Source organism: Sorex fumeus, unplaced genomic scaffold (assembly GCF_029834395.1).
Source record: "Sorex fumeus unplaced genomic scaffold, SorFum_2.1 ptg000018l, whole genome shotgun sequence".
NCBI classification, from domain to species: Eukaryota; Metazoa; Chordata; class Mammalia; order Eulipotyphla; family Soricidae; genus Sorex; species Sorex fumeus.
In genome coordinates, this window is record NW_026606075.1 from 30,435,489 (window position 1) to 30,453,396 (window position 17,908).

General features: G+C 45.1%; 1 protein-coding gene and 1 non-coding gene across 2 annotated transcripts; both read right to left on the minus strand.

Annotated features, from left to right (window-relative positions):
- Nucleotides 1-1,244: 1,244 nt before the first annotated feature.
- On the minus strand, nucleotides 1,245-16,172 carry CENPH (centromere protein H). The gene is made up of 9 exons (XM_056112668.1): nucleotides 15,999-16,172; nucleotides 13,549-13,604; nucleotides 10,342-10,390; nucleotides 9,878-9,952; nucleotides 8,000-8,056; nucleotides 7,391-7,454; nucleotides 6,517-6,568; nucleotides 4,267-4,430; nucleotides 1,245-1,746 (listed from the first exon to the last, which is right to left on the minus strand). Exons 1-9 carry the CDS (start codon nucleotides 16,100-16,102, stop codon nucleotides 1,651-1,653), a joined length of 717 nt encoding a protein of 238 aa, XP_055968643.1. The 5' UTR covers nucleotides 16,103-16,172; the 3' UTR covers nucleotides 1,245-1,650.
- LOC130021873 (small nucleolar RNA SNORA54) lies at nucleotides 6,051-6,175 on the minus strand. Its single transcript, XR_008792220.1, has one exon. It is a non-coding gene; the product is annotated as a small nucleolar RNA SNORA54 (small nucleolar RNA).
- Nucleotides 16,173-17,908: the final 1,736 nt, after the last annotated feature.

Here is a 17,908-nt window from a genome sequence, read left to right on the forward strand (position 1 = left end):
GCTCTGCACTCAGGAATTACTCCTGGCGGTGCTCAGGGGACCATATGGGATGCTGGGAATAGAGCCCCGGTTGGCTGCATGCAAGGCAAATGCCCTATGTGCTGTGCTATCGCTCCAGCCCCTCCTGTTATTTTTCTACTCATACTTTCATTGATTTGTTTTTAACTTTGGGTTCTATTTTCTTTTTGGTGTGTGGGTTTGAGTCACACAAACCCACAATTCCCCCAGGGTGATCCACTTTTTGCGTTCCTGGCAGAACTCTGTAATCATGGGTCACTCTTGGTGGAGGGGTTGAGGACTGGGGAGGGGCAGAACAGTTCCGTTCGGAACTGAGGTCTGCCACAGCTGTGCACCTTACATGGGATATTGGGGATTGAACCTGGTGGTCCACATGTAAGACACGTACCCTACCTGCTGTACTATGGCTCCAGTCCCAATTATCCGGCTTTCTGATACACCAAGACAGCCTGGCCTCATTCAGTTTCACTATCCACCAATCCTGCAGAGAATGTCTTTCTTTGGTCACTCCCCACCATGTATATTTGAGGGTGAGTTTCAGAATGATCCTTGTAAGAGCATAGAGAAGGCCCAAAGGGCAAGTACCTCGCATGCACAGGGCTCCGGGTTCTACTCCTAACAAAAAATGCCTTCCTTGTCACCAAGGGGACAACTAAAACCAGATAAGTACTTTAATATACGGCAATATTTCCACAGAGTTATGTTTTTTTTTCCCCCTTTCAGGTTTTGGGTCAAACCCAGTTCTGTTCAGGACTTAACTCCTGGCTCTATGCTCAGAGATCACTCCCGGTGGGCAAAGGGAACCATATGGGGTGCCGGGGATTGAATCCAGGTCTGCCACATGCAAAGCAAGTAATCTACCTGTGGTACTTTCACTCCATTCCTAGAAAATCTTTTCAGAGTCACAGTCTCCCAATGTACAACCATGATTACTATGGCTGTGGATATGCTTTACTTTTCTCCCAGGTTGTAAGGCCTTATTTTTCTGTTTAAAGAAATGCTTTCCTAATATTTTGGCAAATAAATAAATGCATATGAGTACTCCAAATGAGAACTGAAATACTCAGGAATGTTGGAGAATAAAATATCCATATTCAGTACAAAGTTAGGTTAGATGTTCTTTAGGACTTCCTTTTTTGAGGGGGGCGGGGAAGAAGGCATACCCAGCAGTGCTCAGGGATTATTCCTGGCAGTGCTCAGGGGACATATGCAATGTCAGGGATTGGACTCAGGTCAACCATGTGCAAGGCAAGCACTCTGCCTTCTGTCCCATCACTCTGGCACATCCTTTAGGACACTTCAAAGGCAAAGAACTTCAGATTCTTTTAAAGCAAGCAGTCACTTTAATGATCATATTTAAAACAATTAAGTTCATCGCAATTTGCTGTTACAGTGCTAACTCAAGCTAAAAAGAATCAATTCTGCAGCATTACATTACTTTTAAACACATTGAAAAAACCATTTCACTTAAAAGTTTCTTTTGAAATGACATATAAAAGACAAAGTCAAAATAACAAAACAGAATTTTTTGCGTGGAAAAGGGGTTTGGACCACACCTGTTGTACACGAAGGCTAGTTGACTCTGGATTCTGTGGAAAACGTATGATCTCTCTCTAGTCCAAAACAGAATTCTTATAAGATCTTGCTGAGGTTCTTTTCAAGCTGAAGAACAGTTTCCTTCAGGACAGGATCCTCTGCCCAATTGATTTTACTCCCCAAAATGAGGTTCTGTAATTTAAAAAAATATATATTCATTGAAGTATTCAGAAAAAAAAATGTACAGAATTTAAAAAATTTTCCCCATTGTTCTTAGCAAATACTTATTGAACAATGACTGGTTGTGAGCACTTACCCTGGAATAAGACAAAAAACAGGAGAGGGTCTGGAGTGAAGAAAATATGGCAGGATGGGCATTTGCCCAGGTTAGATCCCCAGCATCCCATATAGTCCTCCGAGCACCGCCAGGAGTAATTTCTGAGTGTAGAGCCAGAAGTCACCCCCGAGTATTGCCAGGTATGACCCAAAAAGAGCCCCCCCCCTCAGAAAAAAAAAACACAGTAGATTTGGAGGGGGAGAGGGCACACCCAGCATGGCTCAGAAACTATTTCTGGCTCCTGATGATGCTCAGGGGACTAAGCAGTGCCTTCAAGCCAGGACATCATATAGAATATGTTGTATGTGCTTAATCCCTTTCTCTAGCCTATCCTATCCCCAATAATAGTTTTGATTCTTTATTTCTACTTTTAAAAAAAAAATTAAGTTTTGGATTTTGCACCACACCCAACAATATTCAGGGGTTACTCCTGACTCTACACTCAGGAATAAATCCTGGCAGTGCTTAGGGGACCTTATGGGGTGCTTGGATCAAACCTGAGTGGCCGTTTGCAAGGCAAGCGCCCCACCTACTCTGGCCTCTTCATTTCCACTTTATTTGCAAGGAAGCTCTTGGGCCACACCCAGTTGTGTTCAGGAATCACTCCTGGCTCTAAACTCAGGAATCATTCCTGGTGGATTCACGAGACAGTATGAGATGCCCAGGTCAAACCCAGGTCGGCCGTGTACAAGGCAAATACCCTACCCACTGTAGTATCACTCTGGTCCCTTACCTCCACTTAAAACAGTGATAGTACACTGGGTAAGGCACTCACCTTGCATGTGCCCAACCTGGGTTCCCTGGCACCTCAAATGATCCTCTGAGCCTTCCAAGAGTGATCCCTGTGCACAGAACTAGGAGTAAGTCCTGAGTACTGCATCAGACATGGTCCCAAAACAAAGAAAACAAAACACTCCACAGGGATGGGGTCAGGTGGAGCAAATGCTCTGCTTAGGGGTGTTGGCCAGTTCAAGCGATAAGTCCCCAGACTCACCACAGTAAAACCCAGGCATTGAGTCAGGGGTAGCCACTGATCACTGTTAGGTGTGGCTTCAACACAACAAACAAAGAGCACAGGGGAAACAGGATGTCACACTCCACAAGGACATCCTCTACAGATATAACAAAAGTTCAACTATACGCCCTCAAAGTTTAAAACTGATAGTCTCAAGAGATAACAAAATAACAAATAAAAGCCTCAGGATTAGGGCTGGAGATAGTGCTAGGGTGAAGGTATGTGCCTTCCCTGCATGAGCTGACCCTAGGTTGATGCCCAGCACCACAGGGTCCCGCCAGCATCACCTAGTACAGCTCTACAGACCCCGCGGACCTCCAAATACGCTTCTGGGGGCTCCTAAGCTCTGTTGGGATGCCTCATGTACCCAAGACTTCAGGCCTCTGCACTGAGCTACTGGCCCTGTTGGCCTAGAAGCACCAGATGGTTCCCAAGGTCTCCTAACCAGTAAAATATTTTGTGAACACTCCAGACTAAATAATACATTAAAATAGGAAATGGACAGAACTGCCAACATTTATTTAGAAATTACCTGAATCAAACATTGTGCTAAAAGATTAACATAAACCATCCTTTTTGGCTTTCACAACTACACTAACAAGGAAAGCGATGCTTAGAAAAGGTAAATTATAGAGAAGAGGTACTACAGAGGTTAAGGAGTTAAACTATGTATATGGCTGACCCCATTTCAATACCCAGCACCACATGCTGTTCCCCTGAAAACCACCAGGAGTGCTCCCTGTGCGCAGAATCAGGAGTAAGCCCCGAGAACTGCTGGGCATGGCACAAAACAAGAAGAGAAAGAGAAAGAAAAGACTGACAGAGAGATAGCATTGGGGTAAGGTGCTTGCCATGCAGACACCTGTCCTGGCTCCGTTATCCAGAAGCCCATATGATACCTGAGCCCCACCCAGAATGATCCATGAGCACAGATCCAGGAGTCATCCTGAGCAGCCAAGTGTGGCCCCCAAACAAACCACAAAGAAACATAACAATAAACCTAGACATATGTAAAAATACCAATATCCAGTTCTGAATTATCTTGTTGAGATAAGAAACCGGCTTGCTCTTCATACCTGAGTTTTCCCCTGAACATGTAGCTTGCTTGCTGTCTCTCTGCCCATTTGAGCTTATGTTCTCTCTTGAACATGAATTTCTTTCCTTCTCCCCTACCACTCTACACCTTTCTAAGTTAAGTTTCAATAAATAAAAACTATCTTGCTTCGCAAAAACAAAAAAAACAAAAAAAACAAAAAACAACAACAAAAACTGAAAGTATGTCGATACACTCCCTTCAAGCGTATGCACTGAAAGGAATGTACTTATAAAGACTTCTCCCTTCCCAGTATACCAAAGTTACCTGAAACACATTCTGAACAACCGTGGTGATATGTATCTCCATCTGTAGGTTCTGTTTTATGGCCTTTATCTTGTCTGAATGTCCCATACTATCCAGATCCTCTTTCTGTTTGTTCTTTTCAGCCTGTATTTCTGAAAACTTACTTTCTGAAGCTTGTTTTAGTTCTATTTGGTTAAAAATAAAACAATATATTAGAAGTGACAATAATACAAGGGGGAATCTTGAGGAAAGGCCCAGACCTAGTGATGCTCAGGGGTCACGCCTACAGGTGGTTGGCAACCTGAACTGGGGTCAGTGGGTTGCAAGGAAAGTGCCTTACCTGCTGTACTCTCTCTCCAGCCCCAAGAGTATCTTGAAAATTATGAAGCAGAATAGTTTCTGGTTATTTCAGTCAAGAGAAAAATTTAAATGTTACGGACCAGAGAGAGAGAGAGAGAGAGAGAGAGAGAGAGAGAGAGAGAGAGAGAGAGAACAGCAGGAAAAACATTTGCCTTGAATGCAGTTGACCAGGGTTTGGTCTCCAGCACCACATATGGTCCCCTGGACCCGGCCAGGAGTGATTCCCAAACAGAAAGCCAGCAGTAAGCCCTGAGCACCACCAGCTGTGGCCCACAGCACCCCTCACTCCCTCCTTCTCAAATTAAACACTGAAAATTGATTGCATTTTTATAGCAAAATAGAATTTTCTCTTTTACTATTTAAAAAAAAATAGTAAAAAGCTGGAGAGATAGTACAGAGGTGGTACACACTTGTCTCGAACCCAGCAGTCTTTCGTATGGTACCTGGAACACTGCCAGGAGTCAGGAATAATTCCTAAACACTGTTGGGTGTGCCCGCCCCCCCAATCAATAAGAAAAAAACATAATAACAACAAAAAAAATCCGGAAGAGACAGTACATGGCCAAGGCAGTGGATAAAGGGTTTGCCTTGCACATGACCAACCTGAGTTTGATTCCCAGCATGGTATATGGCCCCCTGAGTGACACCAGTGTGATTCCTGAGCACAGAGCCAAGAGAAAGCCCTGAGCACCACCTGGTATGGTCCCCAACACACACACACACACACACACACACACACACACACACACACACACTTTACTTTATCCACATATATTTTTCTGACTGCAAATTCTCCAGAAAATGTGTATTACTTTTGAAAATACAAATTCAGTAAGTGTTTAAGGGGCCAGAGCAACAGTAAAGGTGGTAGGGCATTTGCCTTACACGTGGCCGACCTGGCTTCAAGCCCCAGCATCCCATATAGTATCCCAAGAATCACCAGGAATAATTCCTGAGTGCAGAGCCAGGAGTAACCGCTGAGCATCGCCAGGAGTGACCCCAAAAGTCACAGGGAAAAAAGGTGTTTAAGGGCCCAGAAAGATAGAATGGGGTGATTACCCTGTGTGCAGGTAACACTTGTTCGGTCCACATATGGTCCCCAGACCATAGAGCCAGGAGTAAGCTCTGAGCAGTCAGGTGCACACACATAAAATAAGTCCTATATTTGTACATATATTTACATGGGGTGCAAAGGAAATGGGAATGACACCTGCCTAACCAGGTCACATGGAAAGGGGGCACGACTTTCTCATTATGCTCCTGCATCTCTGAGAATGTATTAATTCCCCCAACCCCCATGGAGAATGTATGAATTCTCCCAGCCCCCACTGAAAATGTATTAATTTTGTGATGGAGAGTACCAAACAACAAGACTTAACCCAAGCAAACTGCATTCTGTATCCTATTTTTAAACTGCCACGTCCAAAACTTTAAGATTATGTGTGCTCTGTCTCCAAGACCTTAATCTGAGAGTCTAATCAAGTCAGTCAGAAATGGGTCGTTGGACTTTCTGTTGCACTGGAATGGAACCCATGAGCCACGGCAGACTAATAGGTCACGAACAGTGCTCCAGAATTTTGAGAAAATTGGAAAATAAGTTTCTCAGTGGTTGAGAGACCTGGCCTTCTGTATCTCTGCAGTAAGTGAAAATATGGTATTAAAAAAACAAACAAACAAACAAACAAAAAAAACGTTGAGGGCTGGAGTGAGAGTATTGGGTAGGGTGGTTTGAATCCCAGTATCCCATATGGTTCCCTGAGTACAGCCAGGAGTAATTCCTGAGTGCAGAGCCAGGAGTAAGCCTTAAGCATGACTGGATGTGACCCAAAGAGCAAAATAAAAAAATAAATAAAAAATTTGAAAAGGAAAAAAAAATTTTTTTTTAAATTTACACATCTTTTTTTTACATACGCAGTCTCTTCTTCCTTACATCCAACAGTTTTTCCTCCAAATCCCAAGATTCCTGTTATTAAAAAGGAAAAATTAAAGTCCATTATTTTTTGTAGGAAGTGGGAAAAGGAGACTTTCCCAACGTATTTGGGGCCTTGGGACCACTCTGTGACACTCTGGTGTGGGCCTGTCAGTTCAGTGAGTGGGCCACGTGGTGCAGGTCACGTGGAACAAAACTGGGGCCTCGAGCATGTAGGAGTGAATGAGGGCAGGAAGGTTGGTTGGTTATATGTACAGGCACTGTGATTTACAAAGTTTTTTTTTTTTTTTTTTTTTTTTTTTGCTTTTTGGGTCACACCCAGTGATACTCAGGGGTTACTCCTGGCTCTGCGCTCGGGAGACCATTTGGGATGCTGGGAATCGAATCCTGGTCGGCCGCATGCAAGGCAAACACCCTGCCCACTGTGCTATCACTCCAGCCCTTCAAGTCTCATTCTTTTTTTTTCTTTTGGGCCACACACAGTGATGCTCAGGGGTTACTCCTGGCTCTGCACTCAGGAATTACTCCTGGGGGTGCTCAGGGATCATATGGGATGCTGGGAATCGAACCCGGATCAGCCAAGTGCAAGGCAAAGCCCTACCCGCTGTGCTATTGCTCCAGCCCCTCAAGTCTCATTCTCAATTCTGCTATTTCCAGAAAACAAAAGGGACAGGCAGCAGGTAATAAGCAACACTAGAAATAACAGAATTATAAGAAAGAAAATTTATGAACAGTGAATTCTAACCATACCAGTTCCCTTGAGCAATCCCATTTAATCATATACAATGAAGTTTAGCCACAAAAAATTGCTAATAAAATCCTGAAAATAAATAAGCGGCAGAATGTGCAACTTACCTGCTGTGATTTCATTATTGAATTACTTAGCTCTAATGTGTGTTTCAGGTTATTCAGGAGCACACTGAAAAAAATAAAAATGCAATTATTAATCTTTATATTACAAATAGTCTAATTAATGAGTCAATTAGTATATGTTTACTTTGACAACATCCATTACACATCTGAATAGAAAGTCATTATTTAGCAAATAAACTTAGAAAAATTTGATACAATTAAATTTCTGTTTAAAACCAGAGATGTGGAGGGTCAGAGAGATAGTACAGCGGATAGAGCACCTGCCTTGCATGTGGCTGGCCCAGTTTCAATCCCCAGCAATCCTTATGTCATCCCCTGAACACCACCAGAAGTGATTCCCTGAGCATAGGAATAAACTCGGAGCACAGCTGGGTGTGGCCCAAATAAAAAAATAAAAGAAAATCAGAGGTGTGAGTCAGAAAGACAGTTCAGCACACAGGGCATTTGCCTTACACATGGCCAACCCCAGTTTGATTCCTGGTATTGCACATGGTCTCCTGAGCCCTGCCAAGAGTGATCCCTGGGTACAGAGCCAGGAGTAAGTTCTAAGCACTGGGTGTGGGCAAAAAACATACAATAAAAGAAGTGTACCTTGTGTTGGTGTCAAATTTTTTCAGGTTTCTTTTAAGAACTGTTGAAAGTTGTATCCTATGGTGAAAGGAAAGACAGATATTATAAATCACAGATAACATATATGTACATGAAACAAAATTTAACATAGCAAGCTAAAGACTGATTTCTCTTTATTTTACTTTGTTTTTCTTAATTACTATATAGTTCTTATATTTTATTAATTTCAGGTATAAAATATGATGATGATGATGATGATGATGATGTGTTATTGGGGACCAAACCCAGGTCCGCCCACATGCAAAGGACAGTGCTCAACCACTGAATTACACCCCATGAACTGCTCTTTATGTATACAGCATGAAATGACCACTGCAAAAGCAAAGCTGACATGAAACATAAGCAGGGCCTGAAGCAGCACTGCATGGCAAACACTGATGAATAAAACACAGAAACAGGAAATAACATGAAGATGAAGGGACTGTTACACATGGTCATGCACCGTGAGCTGACAGCTAACTAGACCTGAAAGAACCTGAGCTTAGCTTCCCAGCCACCCACCACGATGAAGAGCCAGAAAAGAGCTGTCAGGCAGGAGCCAGAAAAGAGCTGTCAGACAGGGAGATTGGCACGGGGCTGGCCTTGGATGACAAAACTGCAACTACCAAGCAGGGAGGAAGGGCCCAGGGGAAGACAGACTAGACGGACTGATCTGCGCACTAGGTAAGGATCTTTGAGCTCCCCAGTGGTGGTGATGAGGTGCAGTAACTGCACATCAAAACAATAAACGGTAACACTTTTCTACAACACGGCCGAAGAGAGTACAAGGAAAGGCACTTGCCCTGCATGTAGCCAAACCCAGCTCTCTCCCCGGCACTGGATGTTCTCCCAGCATAGTCAGGAGAAACCCCCAAGCACCACTGTGCGTGTCCCCCACCCAAATAAATAAAATACAACAGGCAAAACATATAGTTATGAACATATTTAGATTCCACGACAATTTTTTGTGCATATTTGGACCATATTTGCTGGTGCTCAGAGATTAATTCATGATGGAAGGTCAGGGGACCATATGTGGTGGCAAGGATGAAATCTGGTTTGGTTGTGGACAAGGCAAGTGCCTTATCAGCTGTGCTCTCTCTCCAGTCATGACAATTCTTTTATTTGAGCAATAAATACCAAATTAAATTAGTTTGCCCAGGAGCGACAGCACAGCAGTAGGGTGTTTGCCTTGCACGTGGCCGACCGGGTTGGCCCAGGTTCGATTTCTCCACCCCTCTCAGAGAACCCGGCAAGCTACCGATAGTATCTCGCTTGCATGGCAAAGCCTGGCAAGCTACCCGTGACGTATTCAATATGCCAAACACAGTAACAACAAGTCTCAAAATGGAGATGTTACTGGGCCCGCTCAAGCAAATCGATGAACAACGGGAGGACAGTTTAATTAATGCAACACTTTCTTTTTTTTCTTCTTCTTCTTTTTTTTGCTTTTTGGGTTACACCCAGCGATGATCAGGAATTACTTCTGGGGGTGCTTGGGGGACCATATGGGATGTCAGGGATCAAACTTGGGTTGGCTGCGTGCAAGGCAAACACCCTCCCCGCTGCACTATCGCTCCAGCCCAATTCATTCAACATTTTCAAACACCATATGGGAGGTAATGTCTTCTATGCTCTTGATTCATCTTTCCTTATTAACTCTACCTTATATAGCTTCTTCAAACAAGAGTTTTAACAAATGAGTAACTTTTCTCTTACAGCTCAAAATTTGTGTGACTATTATCTAATCATTTCATTTGATGAATTCATTTGGACCAGCTAAAATATTCTCCCCACCTCACACCATATCCATTTTGCATTTAGTCCGCAAAGTTTTTATTTAAAAAATGCAATAATTACCTGTCTAATGCAAGCTTTTTTATTTCAAAAGCAACTTTTGCTTCTTCAATTTCATTTTCCAGGTCTTCAATTTTACTATCAAAGAAGCAGGAAAGAATATCAGAAAAACATCATTATTGGATAATAATAAAGTGAACCTTTGAAAAAAATAAAAATTATACCCCCTAAAGTCTTCTACAGACTCACCACACTGACGTATTTACAAATTTGAAAACTGGTGCCTATTTGAGATACATTTAGCTAAGTACCTTGGTAAAGGGACGACAGACAGGATTCTGTGATCAATGTGTATATATGAGCCTACACCTCACGTCTATAATTCTTCCACTCACTCCTGACAAATTATTTTGGCAAAATTCAGAGAAATAAAAAGAAAGACACAGTTGTAAGAAAGATAATAAAATCTAAGTAATGACTACAAATAAAACAAGACATATAAAAAAAAACTTGAAAATATGACATACGCTTCAATTTGCTGTTCTTGCAAGAATTGTTCTGGAGTTTTTTCTTCATCTACAAATAAATAGTTTTTTAAAATCAGTATTATTTTAGAATACTGCTGTCCACAATAAATACAAGTCAGAGTCAGAGTGATAGTACAGGGGTTAAGAGGCTCAAGGGCATGGCAGCTGACCCAGGTCTGATCCCTGGCACCACAAGCCTCCCCGAGCAGTGCCTGCAGGAACTCCTGAGCACAGACCCAGGAAAAGCCCAAGTACTGCCAGCTGCGACCCCAAACCCTCCTCTCCCCAAAATATACATAAGCTATAAGTGCAAATCAAGTCTGCAAATTTAAATTGCTGAAGCGATAGCACAGCAGGTAGGGTATTTGCCTTGCACCCGGCTGACCCAGTTTCGAGTCCTCCGTTCCTCTCGGAAAGCCCGGCAAGCTACCGAGTATCCTGCCCGCACGACAGAGCCTGGCAAGCCCCCTGTGGTTATTTGATATGCCAAAAACAGTAATAACAAGTCTCAAAATGGAGACGTTACTGGCACCCGCTCAAGCAAATCGATGAACAACAGGAGGATAGTGCTACAGTGACAGTCTCCACATTATGACAGCAAATAAACTAACACTAATATAGCTTATTAAACGTAATGCATCCAAATCAGGTAAACATTGTACAGAACTGCTGGCTATCATATTGGCAGAGAGTATTAGAATAATAGAAAATAACTACGATTAAAAAAATAAAAAGTGAAAAAAAATTCCTAACTTATGTCTATATGATAGCAATTAGACAGTGGTAGAAAGATCCTGGCACTTTGGTGGTGGCTGTGGTGTGGCAACATTGCAGGTCTGAAACACTACTATTCAGAGTATCGTAAACTGGGCCTGGAGTGATAGTACAGTAGGTAGAATGCTTGCCTTGCAAGCAACCAACCAGGATTCAATGTCTGACACCTCATGTGGTCCCCCAAGCTCCACCAAGAAAGATCCCTGAGAGCAAATCAGGAGTTCGTCATCGTGAGCACCACAAGGCACAGCCTAAAACAAACATCAAAAACCCTCCTGTATACCACAATGCCTAAATTAAAAATAAAAAGTTGACAATAAGCAATATTAGAAAGAATACAGAATTGGAAATCTTAAATAGTGATTGAAATATACTAAGTGATAAAAGCATTTTAGTTGTTAGCTCTTTAAAAAGTTGAAGAGGACATATGACCTCAAAATTTTGCTTTTAGGAGGCATGCACATGGTTCCCTGATGATCACCAGGAGTGACCCCCAAGTCCAAAGCCAGGAGTAAGCCCTGAACATCTTGGGTGTGGCCCCAATCCTCTTGCCATCCCACAAAAAAATGAAAGTCCATATTCAAAATGGACCAAAAAATTGCAAACAAGGGCTGGAGAGATAGCACAGCGGGTAGGGCGTTTGCCCTGCACACAGCTGACCTGGGTTCGATTCCCAGCATCCCAGATGGTCCCCTGAGCACCGCCAGGAGTAATTCCTGAGTGCAGAGCCAGGAGTAACCCCTGTGCATCGTCAGGTGCGACCCAAAAAGAAAAAAAAATGCAAACAATTCAAAGGACCATCAATAAGCAAACAAATACTTTTTTAATAAAGAAAGCCAACATAAAATGTAAGTAAAAGTAAAGGCCCTCCCATTGATCATCGATTTGCTCGAGCGGGCCCAGTAACGTCTCCATTGAAGACTTTGTTGTTACTGTGTCTGGCATATCAAATACTCTCGGTAGCTTGCTGGGCTCTCTGACATAAAATGAATTACTGAAAATAACAATATGGATGAGTCATAAAAATACTATGCTATGGGGGCTGGGGAGATAGTTCAAGATCTAGTCAGACCTCCAGTCTAACTGGAGGTCCCAGTTAGACTGCTGAACACTCCAGGGAGCAGCCCAGAGCATGGCACAGTGAGGCAGAGATGGGGCTGGTAAAATAGTACTGTGAGTAGGCACTTGCCTCACACGAAACCAGCCTAGGTTCAATCCCTGGCTACCATACGCTCCCCCAAGCCCACCAGGAGTAATCCCTGAGTGCAGAGCCAGAAGTCAGCCCTGAATGAACTGGTGTGGCCCCAGAACAAAACCAAACCAAACCCAAATAAAAATGTGTCCCAGAAACAAACAAAAATCCCTGAGATGCTTTAGTAAGGGAGTAACAAATGGCCAATGGCAACTGAACTGGCCGACTGGTCTGTAGAACTGAGCTTACCGCAGGGAACTGGCAGGGTGCAGAGGCCCTGAGAGAGTGGTAGAGGAAACTGAAACCCTGCTGCAGAGTGTGGTGGGGGAATGTTGTAGGCAAAAACATCATGAACAGTACTGTAAATCATGTTGCCTCAAATAAAAAAAAAGAAATGTTTTTCTTAAAGGTTAAAAAAAGATAATAGCCAGACACAATGAACGGACTGATGAGAACCTAATTTCCTTTAAGGGTGATGGGAATGTTCTGGAATTTGCTAATGGTTATGGTTATACAACACTGCAAATATAAAAACAACTGAATCTTTTACTCCTTCACTTTTTTGGGAGCATGAGAACTCCCATGAGTGGTGGGGGTCACTAGGGCTACAGCTGGCAGTGTGTGAGAAGCCTGCAGCCTAGTAACTGACCTGTGCCTATCAGGCATGTGCCCCTGTCCCTAAACTCTATTAAGATGGTGAATTTTGAGGCCAGGAGACAATCCATAGGTTAAGGCACTTACTTGCCTTGTATCCTGCTGACCTTGATTTAAATCTCCAGCACTGCCAGGAATCAGGAGCACAGAGTCAGGAATAGGCCCTGAGCACCCTTGGGAGAGAACCCCCTGCGCCCCCCCACCCAAAAGGAAATAAAATACTCAATTTTAGGGGCTAGAGATAAAGTCAGGAGTTAAGGCACTTGCCTAAATTTCACCATTCCTAGCTGGAATCGCCAATACCACATCTGGTCCCCTGGACTCATAGCCAGGAACCTCCAAGTGAGGCCCAACTCCCCCCATATAAAATGAGAAGTAAAATTATTTTAAAATAATGATAATAATTTTAGGGGTCAGAGAGAAAGTAGAGCTTAATGTACTTGCCTTGCATAGGTTGATCAAATAAACCAAAGTTTGATCCCTGGTACAACATAGGGCCCCCTGAATACCACCAGGAGTGATCTCTGAGTATAGAGCCAGATAAAAATGGAGCTCACAAAACCTTATTTAAAATGAAAAGCACTTACTTGCATCAACTATTGACTTATATTCCAAGAGTTGTTGTTTTGTCTGTGCTCTCAGTCTAGAAACAAATGAAAAGAGAAAGACATATTATTTATTGACATGTTATTAATTACTATATGATAAATCATATTCTTTCAGAGAAAAAAGCAAAAATCATTAAACTTCCAGTTTGGCTTCAGTTTGTGTACGTTCTTTTCACTTTTTTTTTGGGGGGGGGTGGGGGTTGGAGTTTGAGCTACAACCTGTTGGTACTCAGCACTTATTCCTGGGATTGGTCACATGCAAGACATATCTTAGCCCCGTATTATCTCTCCAGACCTGGTCTTACTTAAAATGGGCATACAATGCAGGAGTATTAATATAGCAGGTAGGGTGTTTGCCTTTCATGAGGCCAACCTGTTTTGATCCCAGGCACCCCTTATGGTCCACTGAACCCCACTAGGAGTGATTCCTGAGTACAGAGGCAGTTATAAGCCCTGACTAAGCTGAATGGGCTCCCCCTCCAAGTAAAACGGGCATAAAGAACATTCAGGACATGGGCTGGAGTATAGCTTATCTGCAGTATATTTGCCCACAGGTGAGTGGGCCTGGGTTTGATCACCGGCCTAGGTGCGATCTAAAGCCAGGGCTATAGCTCAGCAGTTGGGTGCTTGCCCCACATTAAAGGGGTCCTGGGAGGGCCAAAGAGATAGAAGAGCAGGTAAGGTGATTGCCTTGCACTGGCAGATGCAGCTACCTCAGCAACCCGTATGATCCCCCAGGTGCCTCCAGGAGTGATTTCTGAGTGCAGAGACAGGAGAAACCTCTGAGCATCACAGCTTGTGGTCCCAAAATAAACAAAAAAGCTAAAAGTAGACCAGCATTTCAAATTTTTTTGGGGGGGAGCTACACCCCACAAAGCTGAGAGCTTACTCCTGACTGCACGCAGGGATCACTCCTGGTAGTGCTCGAGGGATCATCTGGGATGCCCTACCTATTGTACCATCTCTCCCGCTCTTAGTCTAGCATTTTTAAAACACTGAGAGAATTCCTTTTTAAGGGGCTGTAGCCATAGCACAGCAGGTAGGGTGTTTGCCTTGCACTCAGCCAACCTGAGTTCAATTCCCAGCATCCCATATGGTCCCCTGAGCACCGCCAGGAGTAATTTCTGAGTGTAGAGCCAGGAGTAACCCCTGTACATCGCTAAGTATGACCCAGAAAGCAAAAAAAAAAAAAGTCCTTTTTTTGTAGAGCTGAAAAAAGGTCTTACATCTTTTTTTTTTTTTTGGTTTTTGGGTCATACCCTGAGCTGCTCAGGGATTACTCCCAGCTCTGTGTTCAGTGAATACTCCTGGTAATGCTCGGGTAACCAGATAGGGGTGCCGGGGATAGAACCCAGGTTGGCAGAGTACAAATGCTAGCGCCTTATCTGCTGTACTCTTTCACTGGCGCTCCAACAAAATTTTATTTATTTTCCGGGACATACCCGGCGTGGCTCAGAGATTCCTCCTAGCTCTGCACTTAGAAATCACTCCTGGCAGTACTTGGGAGATCCTATAGGGTGCCAGGGCTCCAACCCGGATGGCCGTATGCAAAGCCAGTGCCCTACCTCTCGGTGTCCCTCCCATAAAATTTTAGACTCTGCAATTCTAACTTCAAAAATAATTTTCACTGCACGAGCTGCACGCGCTGGCTGGAGCCACAGTACCGCAGGTAGTAGGGTGTTTGCCCTGCACGCGGCCGACCTGAGTTCAATCCTCTGCATCCCATATGGTCCCCAGGCACCACCAGGAGTAATTCTTGACTGCAGAGCCAGGAGTAAACTCCTGAACATCTTTGGGTGTGACGCAAAAAGGAAAAAAAAAAGCTGCGCGCTGGGCTTCCTGCACACCGCCGGGTCTATGCCACACCCACCCACATTCCCTCCAGTTTCAGATGTGAGCACCTTCTCTCCAGAACCAGAATACAGGAGCACCTCGTCCTCCACGCGTGGTCCAGGCCCCAGCAAGCACGTCGGCGAGCACCGCCACTGGTGTGATGTGTTGGGGTGGGCGCCCGGGCCGGCACGGAGCCAGCTCATCAGCAAAGGCGGGAAACTGATCTCGGGCCAGGAACGGAGCTCGGGAGACTTGCAAGAGCGAGGCCCCGCGGGGGACTCCCAGCACCACCCCCGGGGAAACCCCAGGCAAGCCGGGTGCCAGGCCTGGGGGCGAGGGGAGTCCGCAGCCCCGAAAACCCCGAGCGCCGGGCGCCAGGCACCAACTAAGCCGTCCCAAATCCCCGTAGCAACCCCAGGAGCGCGCGTCCTCCCCCTCTCTCCGTTTCCAAGCAGCGGCCCTGGCTCCCAAAGGTGCTGAAAGGACAAAGCAGTCACACGTGTGCGGAGGGCCCTTGTCCCAACAAGGGGATCCCGGTTTCCCGGGCACAGGGCGCAGCTGGGGCCCGCCCCGCTGCTCCCGCCTTAGGGAACCACCTGAGCAGCAGAGCCAGGTGGTCGTCCAGGGGGGCTGCTGGGGCGTCGGCTTCCGGCGGCGTCCCACCTTCCTCTCCGGAGTCTGCTCGGGACGACTTCTCCATTCCAGGCCCCGGTGGGACGGGGCTGTCCCCGCTGGAGCTACAGAAGAGGACCCCGACCCGGCGGCCCGCCCGGAAGCGGCCGAGTAACGGCGCCCTCCGCCCCGCCCCTTCCGCCCGAGCGCCTCCCGTCCCGCCCTCGTTGCCATGGAGACGGGGGCGGGTTCATCCCCAGTCGATCACTGCTCGGCCGGCCCGCCGCGCGCTGTTTTCAAAATTCCAGACGCCGGAAGCCTCCGTTCTACGGAGCGAGGGGCAGGGCTGCAGCCGCTCGGCACACTCCGGGTTCCAGCGAGTCGCAGCCTGGGATTGAAACGCGCCCACCTGTTGGATTTGCTCATTCGGCTTTTTTTGGCCAGGGGACTATAGGAGAGCAGGGGGAGAGCATCCTAGCATTTGGGAACGGATGTGCCTGGCAGACTGGGAAAGAGAAATATTTGGGGTGTGGGGGCTTCTTTTTTTTGGCTTCTGATCGAGGTCAGAAGGTCCAAACCCCTTGCCTGGTGGAGAAACGAATGTCTCAGTTTCAGAGAAAATTAACGCCCCCCGCCGCCCCGCACCTTCTCCAAAGTAAGGGACGGTGCAGGGATTTGAACCCCTGACTTCCAGCGTGAATCTTACAAGATTTTCATTAGTAATTGACGGCGCCGGAGCCGTAGTACAACGGGTAAGGCGCTTGCTTGCCTTGCTATTTGGCCAACCGGGTTGGATCACCCTCATCCCATATAGTCCCCAGTGCACAGCCAGGAATAAAACCCTAAGCACCGCCGGGTGTGGGCCCCTAAAACAAACAAAAAAAAAAGATTTTCACTGATAATTGAGTTGGGCATCCCCAAGTACAGCCTTTGTTATTCAGCTTTGTTATTCCCAGGGCTGTAATGAGAAACAAAATAAAAATGGCAGGTCTTACAGTGTCTGGTTGGTTTCTAGGTTTCCCTTACGTGGGTCATGTAAGGGTTCACCCTTGGGGCCCAAGCACTGCAACCTTGTACTTTGTATGTTTTGCTTTGGGACCACACCCAGCAGGGCCCAGCTGCAAGCCGGTGCTCAGGGTGCTCAGGGACATCCTCGTGTTTCCCAGTCTTATCTCCCGAACCTGATCTCTGTCCTTTAAGCAGTTGCCTATTGCGGCCAGTGGCAACAGTTGGCAACAGAAAGGCAAAGCATTAATTCTCCTATTCTCTTACATGAGCAAGATTAATCCCAATAGATTAGTCAGTGCCAAAATGACTCGTTCTGATTTAAATTTCTAGTGTCAGGTGTAGTTGAGGTTGCTAATTGGGGATGACATTCGTGAAAATAACGCAATGATAGATTTTAATTGATCACTTGATATTAAAATTAAAAGGTTACTGTGGGTGGCGAGCTATTCTATAAGAATGGTAAATAATAATATTCATGCGATGATATAGAACTACACTCATGTCAATGGCTGGAGATAAAATTCAAAGCAATTATTAATAAATGGTGAAATTGAGCAGTGACTTTATAGCTAAATTCTATTCCCAGATCATCAAACTTGGCAATACCATTAATGAACAAGATGAGGTACTCCAATATGTGCATAATTTGTAGACATATACTTTCCAAAATGCATAATCTGAACTTTACTGTTTTCATATAACATGTTCCTTCACTATGAAGAAACAATAAGGTGGGCAAAAGGATATGGCTGTGCTCACCTGCGTTTGATCCCAGGACCACAAATGGCCCCCAAGTACCACCAGAACTGATCTCTGGGCTGAGTTAGGAGCAAGCCCTGAGCACCAAAGGGAGTGCCCTCAAAACTAAAAACAAAACATGAGAAGC

Bases quoted from the DNA above. Each gene is read 5' to 3' on its own strand.
- CENPH (XM_056112668.1), bottom strand. From the start codon at position 16,102: ATGGAGAAGTCGTCCCGAGCAGACTCCGGAGAGGAAGGTGGGACGCCG. The intron at 7,455-7,999 runs GTACACTTCTTT...TATTTTTTTCAG, and splicing joins AAATTTGACACCAACACAAG to TGTGCTCCTGAATAACCTGA. The intron at 1,747-4,266 runs GTAACTTTGGTA...TTTAAATTACAG, and splicing joins TTGTTCAGAATGTGTTTCAG to AACCTCATTTTGGGGAGTAA.